The sequence below is a fragment of the Aspergillus stella-maris genome, assembly GCF_047715825.1.
Source record: "Aspergillus stella-maris strain CBS 113639 unplaced genomic scaffold BDV14scaffold_53, whole genome shotgun sequence".
NCBI classification, from domain to species: Eukaryota; Fungi; Ascomycota; class Eurotiomycetes; order Eurotiales; family Aspergillaceae; genus Aspergillus; species Aspergillus stella-maris.
Window position 1 is genome coordinate 38,249 of NW_027396847.1, and position 15,171 is coordinate 53,419.

General features: G+C 51.4%; 7 protein-coding genes across 7 annotated transcripts; 3 read left to right on the top strand and 4 right to left on the bottom strand.

Moving 5' to 3' along the window:
• Positions 1-136: 136 nt before the first annotated feature.
• Positions 137-3,958, bottom strand: BDV14DRAFT_178599 (F-box domain protein). Its single transcript, XM_073769618.1, has 2 exons — positions 3,181-3,958; positions 137-3,072 (listed from the first exon to the last, which is right to left on the bottom strand). Exons 1-2 carry the CDS (start codon positions 3,381-3,383, stop codon positions 363-365), a joined length of 2,913 nt encoding a protein of 970 aa, XP_073625223.1. The 5' UTR covers positions 3,384-3,958; the 3' UTR covers positions 137-362.
• Positions 3,351-4,187, bottom strand: BDV14DRAFT_108074 (uncharacterized protein). The gene has a single exon (XM_073765635.1). It carries the CDS (start codon positions 4,010-4,012, stop codon positions 3,563-3,565), a length of 450 nt encoding a protein of 149 aa, XP_073625224.1. The 5' UTR covers positions 4,013-4,187; the 3' UTR covers positions 3,351-3,562.
• On the top strand, positions 3,936-7,001 carry BDV14DRAFT_178602 (putative C6 transcription factor). Its single transcript, XM_073769619.1, has 4 exons — positions 3,936-5,552; positions 5,613-5,994; positions 6,060-6,195; positions 6,244-7,001. Exons 1-4 carry the CDS (start codon positions 4,363-4,365, stop codon positions 6,726-6,728), a joined length of 2,193 nt encoding a protein of 730 aa, XP_073625225.1. The 5' UTR covers positions 3,936-4,362; the 3' UTR covers positions 6,729-7,001.
• On the bottom strand, positions 6,969-9,071 carry BDV14DRAFT_108096 (protein translocase subunit TIM50). Its single transcript, XM_073765636.1, has 3 exons — positions 8,716-9,071; positions 7,928-8,653; positions 6,969-7,874 (listed from the first exon to the last, which is right to left on the bottom strand). The coding sequence occupies exons 1-3, from the start codon at positions 8,989-8,991 to the stop codon at positions 7,284-7,286; spliced, it is 1,593 nt and encodes a 530-aa protein (XP_073625226.1). The 5' UTR covers positions 8,992-9,071; the 3' UTR covers positions 6,969-7,283.
• A 260-nt stretch (positions 9,072-9,331) lies between these two features.
• BDV14DRAFT_178607 (uncharacterized protein) lies at positions 9,332-10,735 on the top strand. Its single transcript, XM_073769620.1, has one exon. The coding sequence runs from the start codon at positions 9,676-9,678 to the stop codon at positions 10,624-10,626; it is 951 nt and encodes a 316-aa protein (XP_073625227.1). The 5' UTR covers positions 9,332-9,675; the 3' UTR covers positions 10,627-10,735.
• BDV14DRAFT_178608 (proteasome regulatory particle lid subunit RPN11) lies at positions 10,736-12,345 on the bottom strand. Its single transcript, XM_073769621.1, has 4 exons — positions 12,025-12,345; positions 11,642-11,895; positions 11,049-11,584; positions 10,736-10,987 (listed from the first exon to the last, which is right to left on the bottom strand). Exons 1-4 carry the CDS (start codon positions 12,091-12,093, stop codon positions 10,839-10,841), a joined length of 1,008 nt encoding a protein of 335 aa, XP_073625228.1. The 5' UTR covers positions 12,094-12,345; the 3' UTR covers positions 10,736-10,838.
• A 111-nt stretch (positions 12,346-12,456) lies between these two features.
• Positions 12,457-15,001, top strand: rpdA (histone deacetylase RPD3). The gene is made up of 4 exons (XM_073765638.1): positions 12,457-12,926; positions 12,987-13,287; positions 13,354-13,895; positions 13,945-15,001. Exons 1-4 carry the CDS (start codon positions 12,714-12,716, stop codon positions 14,935-14,937), a joined length of 2,049 nt encoding a protein of 682 aa, XP_073625229.1. The 5' UTR covers positions 12,457-12,713; the 3' UTR covers positions 14,938-15,001.
• The last annotated feature ends 170 nt before the right edge of the window (positions 15,002-15,171 follow it).

Sequence of the window (15,171 nt, forward strand, 5' to 3'; positions counted from 1 at the left end):
TTGTGATACCTACAGTTTGGGAATTGAGATGTATCTGTTTGAAGCGTTGCTTTATGATAGATTATATGATATCAACGAGATCGTTTGATTTGTTTTGCGTTTGATCTGACCTTTTAAAGCCATTAGCAATATTGATTCCGATTGACTATATAAAAATCATGGCTCCTCCACCCGTGACTACATAATAGAGCTCGCCAAACGAATGACCAGAATGGGTATATGAAAAAGATCAATATCATTGCTCTTGTCCAACAAGCCAATATCGCTGGGATATATGCTAACCAAGAAAAGTAAAATCAAAAGATAGAATAAGTACAGAAGAAAAGAATTAGGTGTCTTAAATACCAACACATCCTCTCACATCACATAACACTACACTTGCTTCGATGCTTCTTGCTCCTCTCATAGATAGTCCTTTCATTCCACTCCTCGATCCGTCTCCGCCACTGCTGCTCCGGGGCAACAGACTGTGCACTCTCAGAGTGCGTGGGATCCGTCGAGGCTCGGCGATTGCGGAGAGCAGCTGCTGAAAGGGGTGGTCTATAGTCGTGTGATTGGGTACGGTCGTGGACAGGTCGATTGTTCATCCCATTCTGAACGGGGGTTTCGGGACTTTCAGGGATGAGGTCTGGGACGAGGTTGGGTGAGGAGAGCGAGTAGAGGTAGGTGTTCATCGCCGGAGGAGTGGGAGGGACTGCTGGCATGACATATTGAGAGTCGGTGAATTGGTTGTTGTTTGGGAGTTGGATGGTCATGGGCGTGATTTGGGTAGGTGATTGGTTGAAGCTTGCGCCGTTCGGTAGGGTCTGAGGAGAGACTAAAGGCTGTTGCGGCTGTGGCGGGACATTGGACTCATTCACACTGCTGAGTAGTTGAGTCTGGTTTGAACCTTCTCTTCTGCGGATGAAGCTGGCAGGTCGTCGGTCAGATGTCGAAGGCTCTGCCACAGTTCTTCTCACGCGAGAAGACGTATTTTGGCCGGTAACGGTGTTTAGTCGATGAAGAGAGGGCCGGGACGAAGAGTCCGACGAGAACCGGGTGGAAAGAGATCTTCGAAATGACTCTGCCACGTTTTGGCCAGACCTTCGTGCTGGAGGAAGTAGAGTCCTTCTCAGGTGCTCAGGAAGGGGTGCGTCTGCCTCGCGCTGGTATGGAGGTGGTGGAGGAACCCAGTTATCGGCATCACTTTCATGGGGGATCTGGAAAATCGGGGGCACAGGCGTGTTGAGAAAGACATGGCGTGGTTCACGAGCAACACGCCTGCGATTTGCAGCAGCCGCGGTGGCTGCACGTCTTAACGTGTCTTGCGATCGCGGTTGCGTGTTGTCGTAAGGGCTATCCGGGATAGCAGGTACCTCACCGTCCGCAACTTCACTCGAGGAGGCGGAGAGATAAGAGCTATTTCTGCGAGGGCGCATACGTGCACTGTGGCTAGCAGCTGGGTACGACTCGCGCGCTCCTCTGCCCGGTATCCCAGACGAGCTTCCACGATGTAGGCGAGTTCTCCTTCTCTCCAATTCAACCTCGGTGTCTAGGTTAGAGTTCGGTTCTTGAAGTAGCACAGGCTCTGACTCTCCAATTTCGATGACCAGCTCTGTTACTTTTCCATTCGTCGCCGAGCGTGCGAAATCCAAGAGTAGAATCCTGCCGCCATCAAGAGGCACGTCCTCTTCACCAAAACTCGTATGGTCGACTCCACCGGGCGCCACGGCAGCCAGCCTTCGTTGCTCGCCCGTGCTATAATCGCGTCGCACCCAGTGGGCAGCAGTAATTCCGGGGATATCTGTGACTCTGTGTCCATTGATAAGTACTTTCGGACGAGTGATACTTTGCTGCAGCCGGCTAATATTAGTTCCTGAATCCGTACCCACGGTTGACTGGCTTTGAGCAGTGCGTGGACGAGACTGTGTCGAATTCTGAGCGACGGGTGCGATGTCAAGGCGATCAGGTAAGCCATATACCCAAACACCCGAGTCTTGAAATCCCAAGGCGACGAGTTCACCCTCGCAGTCCGAAGACGCAGGCATCGTTGGAGGATATTCTTTGAGCGTCTGCTCACACATCGGACTCGCAAAGTATGTTGTGCCGGAACTAGATCCACTCGCCCCAGTGGCTCTGAACGTTCCGAGTTGGTTGTCAAAGCCTAGAATCCAGCTTCCTTCGCCTTCCGTGTGCAACGGTACCAGACAAGCAAAGCTATAATTCTGAACAGAGTCCGGGAAGAGTATCTGAGTAGTCCACATTTGGACTTGAGCGTCCTTGACGGAAAAGTCGTTGTCCTGCTCGCCATAAAGAGGTACAGTTATGGTGACTAAACTGCCTGATAGGTGGTTCTCTGAAGACCCTAGGAGAATGACACCATCGGAAGAGAATGCAAGCGAGTCAACCCCAGCACATCGAACTGCTCTTCGTTCTGTGGCCAATGCGCCCTCGCCGACAGCGTACACCTCAATCATATCATTATATGCAATCGCAAGGACACTTCCCGCCGGGGAAAGAGCCAATGTGCGTGGAACATCGTTTAGCTTGAGGGTCTGGATAAGTTTGGCTTCCGAGTTAGAAAGACTGTAGATGTTGACTTCGTGACTCGAAGAGACGACAGCAAGAAGCGACCCGTCGTCCACGATAGTGGCGTGCAACGGGCGCCTTAGGGTTTTCAATTCGTGCTTCACAATCGGCGGCTCCGAGGCCACATCCAAAACAACAATTCGAGAGGAACTGATGCAGAGGATAAGTTGAGCACTTTGTGAGAAGGCAAAACGAAAAGCTTCACCGCGCGGAAAGGCCGTTGACGAACTCATAGAGGTGGAGATAAGTTTGACCAGAGTCTGGTGGGGGCGAAAAAACACGTCAAACCCATTGCGCCTGATCTCTGTGAAGAATTTCTGCTTCAGAAGAGGTAAGTTGCAGGCTCTGGACTGGTCTGATTCAGTAGCCTTTTGCGACAACGCAAAAGATGGACATTGGGATAATTGATGGCCATACAGGGCAGGCGAATCGGATATCCGCCGCCACTCGCGGTTCAACAGGGTCAGCGACGCGAATGTACTCGCATCGGCCACGTAGAGAATGCTATACAATGAGTCAAAAAAATTGTCTGGTGTTATAGAAGATAGAATCTGAGAAGCCCTAGCCATCGCGATATAGTGAGGTGCTTCGCGTAGGTCAAATTGTACTTACTGCTCGATCACATTCCGAGGTAGACGGCTGGATGGGTTTGCAGGCATATCCTGGTTGGGCGGTGCTGTCATGGAGTTCTTCCGTGAGACATGTGGCTCTGGCGTTTGTGGTTGTTGGGGATGTCGAGTGGCATCGGACTCGAGGAGCGACTCGCCGTCAACACCAAGCCGCTCATGGTGAGGGGACCGAACATCCTCCTCCATCTTCAATTCAAACACATCACAAAAAACCAAGGCATATCCGAGATCAATGGCGCGTTTTCATGATCTTCACTGTCAATTCGAGAAGAAAAAATCAGGGGGGACTGGACATGTAAAAGCCTGAGATCTTCGCTAACAACTTGGGCTGGTGGCTGTGTCGCTACAACGGAGATCTTGCCCGATCACAAGAGGAACGCTTTATTGGCTGTCGAGTCTAAGCCCAGTTGCAGCAAGACGGTCTCCCCGCAGGAGTTATCAAACACGCTAGCACAGGATGATACAGCACAGAAATGAGCGAAGGGGCCACGAGAGACGGCGGACGCAGGAGAGAAATGCAGTGCACTGCGACAAGGCAGAACCGATCGCTTGGACGAGGTGACGATGGCGGCGTGAGCGTCGACAGCGTAGTCGGTGGTAGTGCCGTGGTGGTAGACCAACTGGAGCTTCGGATCAGGCCGATAAAAATATAAGGCACGTGGTTGGCTGGCTGGATGAGTCAGCATCTCCCTCCCCCACACAGGCGACGGCGGGCAAGTCCAAGAAAAAGAAAGGAATTCCGCTGTTGCTGCTGGTTGGTGATAGGAGGGCAGACAAAAGAGAAGCCATTGGCCGCTGGCTATCGACCTATTCATTGACGTTTGAGCAATCAATACTCGAAATCCATGTCTCTGGTCGTTGTTGAATGACTCCGCAATTGGCTCTTGCGCTCGTTCGAACTGCCCTGTCTCAGGTTGAAGAAGCCTGGGAATGTTCTAGCCCCGAGGCAAAGCCCTGAGTCTGTGCATTTTGTTATCATCCGTTCCGGCTGCAGATCGCAGGACTACCTGTCACACTCCTCGCACTTCCCGACTTCGGATTCCGCCTTGTCTGAATAGTTTCAGATTCCCGCGCGGCGGAAAAGTCACGTGCAATCAACAATTGCAAGCCCTGAGATCTATGCGGACGGCGTGAGACGAGGTGCTTGGCGTCGTCGGGGCACAACATGCCTCCTGCAGCTGTCAAGTCTAATTCGAACCCGAAGACCTCTCCAGCACTGAACGCGGGGGCAAGACCTTATAGGTCGCACAAGGTCAGGGCCTGTGATTTGTGTCGGAAACGCAAATCAAGATGCACAGTCGACATCCCAGGTCAATCGTGCATGCTATGTCGAGTCCAAGGAGCAGAATGTCATTATCAAGAGGAACCCGGCAATGATTTGCCGACTCCGCACAGCTCGGAGCCCGCAGTCTGGCATCCAGATTCCCTCGGAGAAAGCTTCCATGCAGGCCAGAAGCGCAAGCGCGCTACAGATACCGCCTCGCCATCACAGCCTCCTCGTCAACACACTAGTCTGCCTGAAGTTCGGCGGTCACATTCAGTAGGGCCTAGTCGTGCCAGTGAGACGAGACGGCATGGCGTCGACGATGACCCCCAGAACGAGTCTGTCTTCATAGTTGGTCCAGTTGTAGCCGACGATGCAAATGTGATTGAGAAGCACATGCCTCAGCGCCAGTCTAACAGATCTGTGGAGCCGAAGAATCATCCATACAATGTTTACTCTAGCGACCCGAGGAAGCCTATTCTCTATCAGACTGTGTCTAGGCGAAGACAAGGAATGCGCGTTGGCATACCTCCAGGAGAAAACCAGAAAGAGATTCTGGAACAAATACTTGGACCATTCAAGGATGACCTAGTCAGACTGTATGCAATAATCTACAATATTATCATGGTTGATCTTACTGATATGACGTCCAGGTTCCTCGATAAATTCAATGCAGCCTTTCCCATCTTCGACGGCGAGGCGTTCTGGGAAGCTTATATCTCAGACTCGCCTAGTGAGCCACCAGCATCACTTCTCTGTCAAGTCTACTCCATGTCATTAGTCCACTGGAAGCATACTCCTAAACTTGCCTGCCATCCAAAACCAGATGTTCGATATGCTGTGAACCTGACTGTTGCTGCCCTTCACGAGGAATTTTCTGCCCCTGGACTCTCGACTATCAGTGCAGCTCTTATAGATCTCACGGGACGTCCCATCTTTTCCATGACCGGAAATGCTATCAGCTCTGGGCGAATGGTGTCTCTCGCCCATTGCCTAGGGTTGAACCGAGATCCCAGCAATTGGAAGCTATCTCAACAGGAACAGAACCAGCGAGTCCGTCTTTGGTGGGCTGTTGTAATCCACGACCGATGGTAAGTTTTGAGGGTCCTATCCTTTAATTTCTTTCGTTTTCTTACAATGGTTGCCTCAAGGGGGAGTTTCGGGCACGGTGTACCTCCTCAGATTGCTCGGAACCAATACGATGTTCCCTTACCTACCGTGGAGGTTCTGGTGCCACCAGCCTCGCGCTCGCCTGAACGCGTAAGAGCAGCACATTGTCACATCGCGCTATGTCGTTTGACAGAGATACTGGGCGAGCTCCTTCCTCTTGTCTATGGCCTCCAGCTACGATCACCTCGAGAAACAAGCAAGGAAGTCCGTCGGATACGAACCGAGTTGGATGTTTGGGAAGACTCACTTCCGGATTGGTTACGCACGCCGTCAAGCCCATCAGAAGATCGAATAGCTGGTCTATGCAGTCTACAGCTGGCTTTCATGGCCGTCAAGTTGCTAGTCGGAAGGGTCGAGCTCAACGTAAGTACCAAGATTTCAAGGAATCATCAGTCGTCGAACCCCAATCTAAATATCGTCAATTCCAGGACGTAAACAATTCGGAAACAGACCTCCCAGATGCCCGTCGATACTTCCAAACCGAGTGCCGCAAAGGAGCCGAAGACATCGTAAACTTCATCTCATCATTACGAAAGGAGAACTTCAAGGAATTCTGGCTTCCCTGTGCGTGTCTAACAATCCACCCTAAATAACAAAACTAACTCATCCCAGACAGCGCCTTCCACCTAACCTCAACCGCAACGCTCCTCGTCCGCTGTGCATTCGAAACCTCCGACCCCGAAGTCGCCCGCACCTGCCTCGCAAACGTCGAAACCTTCCGCTCTATCCTCCGCCGCGTCCGCGAAGAATACGACTGGGACGTAGCAGACATGTGCCTCGACCACTGCGAGCGGATTCTAAACCGTCTCCCCGCAAACGGCAGCGGCAGCGGACAAGCAAACGGCACCTCCTCCGCTACTGCCGGCACAGGCGACGCGCATCACGCAGGCACAGGGACCGGTCTCATGGGCCCGCCGGATAACCCGCTCGTTAACCCCGCTGCGATCTCGATACAGATGCCTGAGACGCAGACAAATAATGATATTGTGGATGATATGATGAGTATCTCGAATACGTTTGGGACGATGGATGGGTTCCCCTTCGATATGACGGGGATTTGGGACGTTAGTGTTTTTCAGGACGTGAATCTTTCGTGAAAGATACCTTGGCTTTTTGGTTTCGGGTTGTAGAAAATTCGATATGATTGGACTGGGTGGACTTGGGTCGGGCCCTCTTAACAGGTGCTCCGGTGGATATGATGACTTTACTAACTTACTTCGATGTATATACCCAGTGTGATGGTTTATGAAGTGTATGTTCAACAATATCGAGAAGCAGGATTACTAGTCAAAGTACGGAGTATGTGGGCTTAGTTTAATCAGTGATGAGTGTAAGCGTTAACACATGCGTCTATTAAAATAATATTCAATTTATACACATAACTAACATCAACATGCTATTTTACAGTCACCCGCAATGCTCAAGTAGTTGGTAGTAGCCAAAGATGAAAAACGTCTATCCAAATAATACAACGACCCCCGAGAAAAGAAAAACCGCAAGAAGCATCCAGGGCACGCATTGAGACGGTCAAGGAAGAGAGGAGATCACGAAGTCATATAGCATGATATAAATAGGGTACTCTTCTTTGAGCCGGTGAATAGCAGGCAATGAGTAAGGTAGATATAAATAATTGAATCTCAACGAGAAATTATTTACTCCTTCTTAGAGCCGCCAAGGAAACCGGTCAACGAGCCCTTCATGCTCTCCATCTGCTCCTGGCGCATCTTCTCCTCCTCAGCGGCCATCTCGGCGAGCCACTTCTCTCCGTTCTCGCGGATCTCCTTCTCGATGAGCTCGTAGTTCTTCTGGCCGCGCTCGCGGATCTGGTCCCAGAGCATCTTGCCCTCTTGCAGACCCTGGGAAGGCGATGCCTCACCGTCAATGGTGCGTTGCGAGGACTTCAGACCGAGTGCGGAGGCGAGGCTGCCCATACCGCTGCGAGGACGCTTCTTCTGCTCTTCAGCGAGCTCCTTTTCGAAGCGCTCGCGCATAGCCTTCTCGCGCTTGGCGAATTCAACGGGGATTGGTTGTCCTTCGAAGGACTTGAGAATAGGGCGCACATCTTCGACGCCCATACCGGCAAGGTATTCAAGGAAGGGGATCAAGGCGACGAGGGTCTTGTCCTTGGGGTTTCCATCCCACTTGTCGAGGATGACAGCGTTTTCGGGCTGCAGGCGGGCGTGCTCGTCCTTGGTGTCGATCAGAATAACTTTAGAGAGGTCGCGGTTGAGGTAAGAAAGATCCTAGTAATTGATTAGTCCGAAGCAGTTTTCAAAGGAGTATATGTGAGTCTCACCTTGATGTACTCTCCGTCCTTGTAACGGGTAGCCTCGCGGAACAAGGGCCAGCGGATGATACGGTAGGGGTCAAGCTTGCGAAGCACCTGGTCGGCCATCATGCTAGGCACAGTGGTGAAGAGGACGAGTTCGTAGTACTGGTTTAGGTAGCGAAGGAAGTAGTCGACACCAGGTCGCTTCGCAACGCGCCATCCGTGCTCACGGCTCCACTCGCTGTGCACAAGCAGATCTTCCATACTCAAAACGAGAGTGTAGGGCTGGCGAAGGTTGGGGTCCTCGTCGGGAAGCAGTTTCGGAAAAGCAGGGTCCTTGTAGTAGCTTGTAATATCGCCATACCGAGCTTTGATACGATTGTACCAAAGTCCGAAGCCCCAGCCGGACGGGGCCTCGGGGTGCGCCAACTCCTCCTCAGCAGTGTCCCAGTTGCGTCCATAGTAGGCCACACCACCGACACCTCCAAGTAAGAAAAGGGCGTACATCAGGTTGGCCATACGGGCGCGTTTGCGGTCGAGGGACGATTCGTAGTTGGGGTTGTCGCCGCGGCCACCTTCACCATAATCTTCTTCGAATCGAGAGGGATCTTCCGTGAGGTTCAGTGAACCAGGGCTACGCGGCTTGGATCGGGCTTCCAATTCTGCGGCGAGAGTCGACGGGATACCTTGCGTCAGGTCGGGGAGCGGCTTCTGGGGGGCATCTTGTTTGGATGGTGTCGGGTCCGATTCCGGCTTCTAAGGTACTCTGGTCAGGCCATGGAAAGACGTGTAAATAAAGAAAGGTTCTAACTTACGGAATCGGAAGCTTGTGATGTAGTGTTGGCAGTATTGGCTTCAGGGTTTGCGTCCGTCTTGAACTCTGCCTGCTCCGCAGAATACTGTTCCTGCTTCTCAGACTTGGCAGGTTGTTCGGGCTTCGCAGATTTCATAGAGTTCGGAAGCTTATAGGGAGTTTTAGGTTTAGAGGCCTTCGCGTATAATCGCGAATGTGAAAGAGGGATTGCGGATAGACGAGGAGCCGAGGCGAGACCGTTCGGCCTCGTTAGAGGCAAGATGGCGCGACGAAGCATGCTGTGATGGATAGATGTAGAACTGTAGAAATCAAAGTCAAAGTGCACTCAGGCCATGCACAAGATTGGTTCAAAGGGCTGGCTCGAGACCAAGGAACAACGCCGCTCGCGGATCGAGAGGTCAATTGAGCGGCGAAGCAAACAGCAGTGCAAACTTGCGGTTAGAGCAGACGTGCGTAGGCGGTGTTGGAGGTCGAAGTTGGATCTCGAGAAGTTTCATCATCGCATTGGCTGCTACGGCGGGTGGCAACGGACCAGCCGCGCAGTTCCCGGCGCTTTATAAGGCCCCGCCGCCAGCCAGCTTCTTGATCTTTTCTTTTTTTTTCTTCAATTTGAAAGTTGATCACCCAGTCCACAAATTTGACCCTTCAAGCCATTCCTATGCATGCCGGGTTGTATTAACTGGGGAGACCGATGACTCCCACACCCAAGAGCCGCAGCGAAGAACTTCTGTGCAGTTGCAGCCCCGTTGGTGGGATACAATCCTCATTTTTCCTCGATCGATGACAGGTGGAGGGCGATGCTTACTTGAGAAAGTTGCCTCCCTATCCACTCTCGACTCCAGTTTAAAACAATAATGGCATGATTTAAAAACAATCAAATCCGTCTAGGCGCCGATTTTTCACACTTCCGTATCATCATCCTGCGTATGTCCTCTAGATCTCAACCGTCCAGTCCGTCACAATGGCCGAAGCTCTCATAGAACCATTGAGGAGAGTACGGTTCGCGGACCTTCCACCGGATCCTGCGCCCGAGCCAGCGCCTGAAAGCAATGGATTTTTCGAAGGCAGACCTCGATGGCTGCGAAATATTATGAGCACAGAGTACGACTCTGAAGAAGACGACGGTGATTACGAATACCCAACGCCGAAAGAGCCCTTTCCATTCTTCGATCTCCCCGGAGAAATCCGTCTCCTGATATACCACTTTTTGTTGTTCACGCCAAAACGTCGCAGCAGAAAATCCAATGGCAGTGTAGGGGCCTCGTCGAAAAATCCGCTGCGTTCGCCACAATCGCACCGCATCGCGTTATTCCTCACCTCGAAACAAATGCATGATGAAGCGACTGATTACTTCTACTCGACGCAAGCATTTCGCATCTTCCATATCCAAGATTATTCCCGGATACCTACGCTCAGAAGCATTCCCAGCAAGTATCGTTCTTGCATTGGCACAATCGAGTTGATCCTTGGGTCTAGTTGGACGGCGCCACCTGCCACATGGAAAGTTACGCCCAATTTGGGTTTGGAAGAGCTGTCTCGCCTGCGGCTCCTCAAGATCTTTATCGAGTGTGACCCATCTCACCCGGTATTCCGCGGCTTCCGCATCTCCGACAACTTCTATTCAGACTTTGCCGGCGGCTTGCTGCACGACGTACTAGAGCAACTGCCAAGTTTGGAGTACATTGAATTTGATGGGAACCCATCTGTTGTCAAAAATGGGTCGTTAATGACACGGCTCCTGCATGAGGCAACCGCCGCCGGTAAGAAGGTTGTATGGGGGCCTCAGCGAGGATGGACCGATTATGATAAGGAAGACATGGTCCATGACCTGTCTTGGTACGAACTGAAGAGTACCAAACGAAGGGTAACCGACATCAAAAGAAATCCGTCCCTGGTCGAAGAGGTCAAATAAGACGTCGTTTGACCGATGTGCATGCAATTGATGCGCAGATCTAACCTTCTGTAGAAGGATGTATATAAATCTTGCTTTAGCCACTTATGTATGAATGAAACGTCTGGTTACAAAATTCAAGGTAGATATTGACGAGAATGACCGTCAAATGTTATTTCGTTGTGTCATGGAAGTTTGAAGTTATCCTCTAGACAATATGGTACATAAATCCATTATAGCTCGTCATCAACGTCCATGCCAGTGCCATTCTGAGACCCCTTGCCATTCGATTGCCGCGCCACCGAAGCCTCCTTATCAATCATCTGCCGTGAGACGGCAACGATGTTGTCTTCAATCAGCTGCTGGCTCACATCCTCAATGTCTAAGAATCATATTTGTCAGTAAAGAACGTAGAACCAGACCAAGGGAATGAGGGTACTCACGCTTCTTGGGATCGACCTTTCCGACATATCTTGTCTTCAGCTGATCCTTAGTGAGCTCGGTCTCCTCCTTCACTCGCTTCTCGTAGCCTTCAGCAAGGCTGACAAGCTGCTTCATACGATCGGTGTTGTGCTGGCATTCATCGTGGAAGTCGTTCATTTGCAAAGCTTCAGTCCAGACTTGCTTGTGTAGGTTCATCAGCATGTTCTCTTCAAGTCCCGTCTTGCGGTAGTTGATTCCAATGCTGTAGTAGTGTCTGTTAAGTCCGTGGATCAAGGCCTGGATTGATGGCTTGTTGAGGTGGCCAAGGTTAGAGGTCGTTTGCCGGGGTTCTTGGCCCATGACGACGGTCTGAGGCTGAATGAGACGGAAGGCATCAATGACGACCTTGCCCTTGACGGATTGGATGGGGTCAACGACGACGGCGACGGCACGGGGAGTAAGCTGCTCGAACGATTGCTGGGTGTTGATATCGACGGAGGACAGCCAGCATCCGAAACCAGGATGGGAGTGGTACCAGCCAACAACGGGTTCCGGTCTGTGTAGCAAGTTGTCTCAGTACAGTCCAACCTAATAAATTGATAATAGAACTTACCGTCCTGTCTGTCGGAGCATATCCATCATCTTGGTTTGAAACACGGGGTCCACGGCTTCAACACTGACACCGGTACCACTTTGGGGCATCGCGAACACATCGGTAACCCGTACTGTGTACTCGTCTACAAATTCACCCAACATGAGGCCCATGACTTCCATCGGAACACCTGCCCGTCCGTGCCTTAACATCTTCAGTAGCGCCAAAGATGAGATGTGTACGGTTTCGCAGTTATCGAGAAGGTTTGGCGTATCCTATGAGCATTGTGTTAGCCGATACGGACTCGGTCTCAGTAAACTTTGACAGAGCTCTAGCAGCTTGGATAATTCATGACTCCGAAGGAGCAAACGGTCGATGGCAGGACAGCCGGGGGAGGTACTTACACCACCAGGAGCAGAACTACCCATGCCCATGCCTTGGGCGGCCGCAATCATCCGAGAAAGTCTATCCATGGCTGCTGATGAAGTATAGAAGATGGGGATGTAGAATGAAGCAAAGGACCACTTCCTCTATGGAAGCTCCAAGCGGACTCTCGGCGTCGGACTGGCGTCAACGAAGTGGAATTCTAGAAACACAACGTAGAGAAAAAGCGATGTCGTTCTGAGATCGGGTGGGATGTATGGGAGATCACGGAGTAAGGTAGATGAAGATGAAAGAAAGGTATGGAATGGGGCGTGAGTTGAGGTGCCGTGATGATCCAGGCTTGGAGGCTTGAGCTTCTTCGCAGGCGCTGAGAGGCTGACGAAGGCGGTGAGAACAGCTCCGTCCTGGCGCCCGCCGCCTTTCGCTCGGCCTCCCTTCGATTCCTCTCAACCGGAGTAGATCCTCATCCTCGCCGATGCATCAGATGGTTCAATTTCTTTGATGCATTCTGGTTAGTCTCGTGATTTGCTGGACGGATCTTTCGACTTGTTTCCGACGGCTTCAAGACTCATCTCACGTTCGATTTCTTCACTTTTTTCGCGATCTACCCTCACATCTCGTTCCCGAGCAAAGACCGGCTCCACGAGTTATCGCTCTCCGCCGTTCTGAGTGAGGATTTGTTAGTCTTTCTTCCCAATATACGTCAAAAATGGCTTCAGGGCTTTCGGGGCCTGCAGGGCCTCCTCTGGACCCTATAAATCTGAATGGCGCTTCGGATCGCAGCAAGAGAGTCGCCTACTTCTACGATTCTGATGTGGGAAACTATGCATATGTCTCGGGACACCCGATGAAGCCTCATCGCATCAGGATGACGCATAGCTTGGTGATGAACTACAGTCTCTACAAGAAAATGGAGATTTACGTGCGTGATTATTAATCTGGTACTGGATGCGAGCATTGCGCTGACTTCGATCCCTTGTAGCGTGCGAAGCCGGCCTCCAAGTTCGAGATGACCCAATTCCACACCGACGAATACATCGACTTTCTTTCGAAAGTGACTCCGGACAACATGGAGGCATATGCGAAGGAGCAGAGCAAGTATAACGTCGGAGACGATTGTCCTGTATTCGATGGGCTTTTCGAGTTCTGTGGTATCTCTGCCGGCGGTAGTATGGAGGGTGCGGCTCGGCTCAACCGTAACAAATGCGATATTGCCGTCAATTGGGCGGGTGGTCTTCACCACGCTAAGAAGAGCGAAGCTAGTGGATTTTGCTATGTGAATGGTACGTACACCCTGGTTGTAAGCTTTTTTTTTTTTTTTTTCAGGCCAAGCTCACGTATCGCGCCAGACATTGTTCTCGGTATTCTTGAACTTCTGCGGTTCAAGCAGCGAGTCCTGTACATCGACATTGACGTCCATCACGGTGACGGTGTTGAAGAGGCATTCTACACCACAGACCGCGTAATGACGGTCTCATTCCACAAGTACGGCGAGTACTTCCCTGGAACTGGTGAACTCCGTGATATTGGAGTTGGGCAGGGTAAATACTATGCGGTCAATTTCCCGCTCCGTGACGGCATTGACGATGTCTCATACAAGAGCATTTTTGAGCCTGTCATCAAGAGCGTGATGGAGTGGTACCGCCCAGAAGCGGTTGTCCTTCAGTGCGGAGGTGACAGTCTCTCTGGTGATCGCCTTGGATGCTTCAACCTGAGCATGCGCGGTCACGCAAACTGCGTCAATTATGTAAAGAGCTTCAATCTTCCAACCTTGATCCTTGGAGGTGGTGGATACACCATGCGCAACGTCGCGCGAACCTGGGCTTTCGAAACAGGTATCCTTGTTGGGGATAGCCTAGGATCCAATCTTCCTTATAACGACTATTACGAAGTAAGTCTTGAAACCGTTACACAATAATCAAACTACTCACACCAAACAGTACTTCGCGCCGGACTATGAACTGGACGTCCGTCCGTCAAATATGGACAACGCCAACACGAGAGAATATCTAGACAAGATCCGCACGCAGGTTGTCGAGAACTTGAAGCGAACGGCATTTGCACCATCCGTGCAGATGACCGACGTTCCCCGTGAATCATTGGTAGACGGCATGGACGATGAAGCCGAGGCGATTTTGGACGACTTAGACGAAGACGAGAACAAAGACAAGCGTTTCACAAAACGACAATTCGATCAATATATTGAGAAGCCCGGCGAACTCAGTGACAGTGAAGATGAGGACGAAAATGCCGCGAATGGAGTCAGCCGTAAACCGGTCCATTTAAAACGACGAAACCAGGCCAATTATCGACTTGACCTTGCCGATTCTGGAGTTGAAAGTGGCATGGCTACACCTCAAGATGCCTCCTCAGTCCCTGACGATGAGATGGACACCGGTGCTGATGCGAAGATGGCGGAAGCGCCTGGGCCTGAAGTTGATTCTGAAGCCCAGGGAACGTCTTCTGCTGCTGACAAGGCGGAGAACGGGTCTCTTGGGGATTCCGAGATGGCACTCGACGCAAGAGAGCCTGCTCCCACGTCAGTCCCTATCTCCCGTCCGGAGTCCCCTAGACCAGCGGATGAGGACACAGCGATGGCCGATGCGGATGCCGCGGCGCCTGAGGCAGAGCAGAAGGTACCTGCGGCGACCGAGACACTGGCGAACAAGCCTGCCGAAGAAACGCTTGCGTTAGATACCGCGGCAAGTGAGTCAGCGCCGCAAACAAAAGCAACTTCCGAGCAAGGGGAGAAGGAATCAGAGCCCGCAAAGGCTATCGAGCCTACAGAAACTGCGACGACCGAGACCCAAAACAAGACCTCTGAAGCGCCACGAACAGAGGAGGCTTCCACGCTGAAGGCTGAGCAGGACACGGCGAAGTCCAAGGAGCCAAGCGCTGAGCCACAGGCCGAAGCCGCGAAAAGTGCAGAATAGACGCAGTAAAGATGGCGTCGTCGTACGTTCTCGAGTTTCTGGCGCAAATGGTACGGTGTTTGGGAAGATTATATGGGGTGCTTAATGCATTGCTTTTACGGAGGGTTCTTCTTTCGATTTATACCGCTTTATATCGAAGCCTGGCTATGAGATAATTTATGTAAATCAATTTCGCTTCTTATATCATTGTTATCATACGGAACCCTACATAGTAGTGAGGCTTTATTCTCGAAT

Excerpts from the sequence above, each read along its gene's own strand:
- BDV14DRAFT_178599 (XM_073769618.1), bottom strand. The coding sequence starts at position 3,383 with ATGGAGGAGGATGTTCGGTCCCCTCACCATGAGCGGCTTGGTGTTGAC. Across the intron at positions 3,073-3,180 it reads CCTCGGAATGTGATCGAGCA|CATTCTCTACGTGGCCGATG; the intron begins GTAAGTACAATT and ends CTCATTGTATAG.
- BDV14DRAFT_108074 (XM_073765635.1), bottom strand. The coding sequence starts at position 4,012 with ATGAATAGGTCGATAGCCAGCGGCCAATGGCTTCTCTTTTGTCTGCCC.
- BDV14DRAFT_178602 (XM_073769619.1), top strand. The coding sequence starts at position 4,363 with ATGCCTCCTGCAGCTGTCAAGTCTAATTCGAACCCGAAGACCTCTCCA. Across the intron at positions 5,995-6,059 it reads TCGGAAGGGTCGAGCTCAAC|GACGTAAACAATTCGGAAAC; the intron begins GTAAGTACCAAG and ends CGTCAATTCCAG. Across the intron at positions 6,196-6,243 it reads CAAGGAATTCTGGCTTCCCT|ACAGCGCCTTCCACCTAACC; the intron begins GTGCGTGTCTAA and ends AACTCATCCCAG.
- BDV14DRAFT_108096 (XM_073765636.1), bottom strand. The coding sequence starts at position 8,991 with ATGCTTCGTCGCGCCATCTTGCCTCTAACGAGGCCGAACGGTCTCGCC. Across the intron at positions 8,654-8,715 it reads CATCACAAGCTTCCGATTCC|CCGGAATCGGACCCGACACC; the intron begins GTAAGTTAGAAC and ends GTACCTTAGAAG. Across the intron at positions 7,875-7,927 it reads AGGACGGAGAGTACATCAAG|GATCTTTCTTACCTCAACCG; the intron begins GTGAGACTCACA and ends ATCAATTACTAG.
- BDV14DRAFT_178607 (XM_073769620.1), top strand. The coding sequence starts at position 9,676 with ATGGCCGAAGCTCTCATAGAACCATTGAGGAGAGTACGGTTCGCGGAC.
- BDV14DRAFT_178608 (XM_073769621.1), bottom strand. The coding sequence starts at position 12,093 with ATGGATAGACTTTCTCGGATGATTGCGGCCGCCCAAGGCATGGGCATG. Across the intron at positions 11,896-12,024 it reads GTAGTTCTGCTCCTGGTGGT|GATACGCCAAACCTTCTCGA; the intron begins GTAAGTACCTCC and ends CAATGCTCATAG. Across the intron at positions 11,585-11,641 it reads ATGCTCCGACAGACAGGACG|ACCGGAACCCGTTGTTGGCT; the intron begins GTAAGTTCTATT and ends CTTGCTACACAG.
- rpdA (XM_073765638.1), top strand. The coding sequence starts at position 12,714 with ATGGCTTCAGGGCTTTCGGGGCCTGCAGGGCCTCCTCTGGACCCTATA. Across the intron at positions 12,927-12,986 it reads ACAAGAAAATGGAGATTTAC|CGTGCGAAGCCGGCCTCCAA; the intron begins GTGCGTGATTAT and ends GATCCCTTGTAG. Across the intron at positions 13,896-13,944 it reads CTTATAACGACTATTACGAA|TACTTCGCGCCGGACTATGA; the intron begins GTAAGTCTTGAA and ends CACACCAAACAG.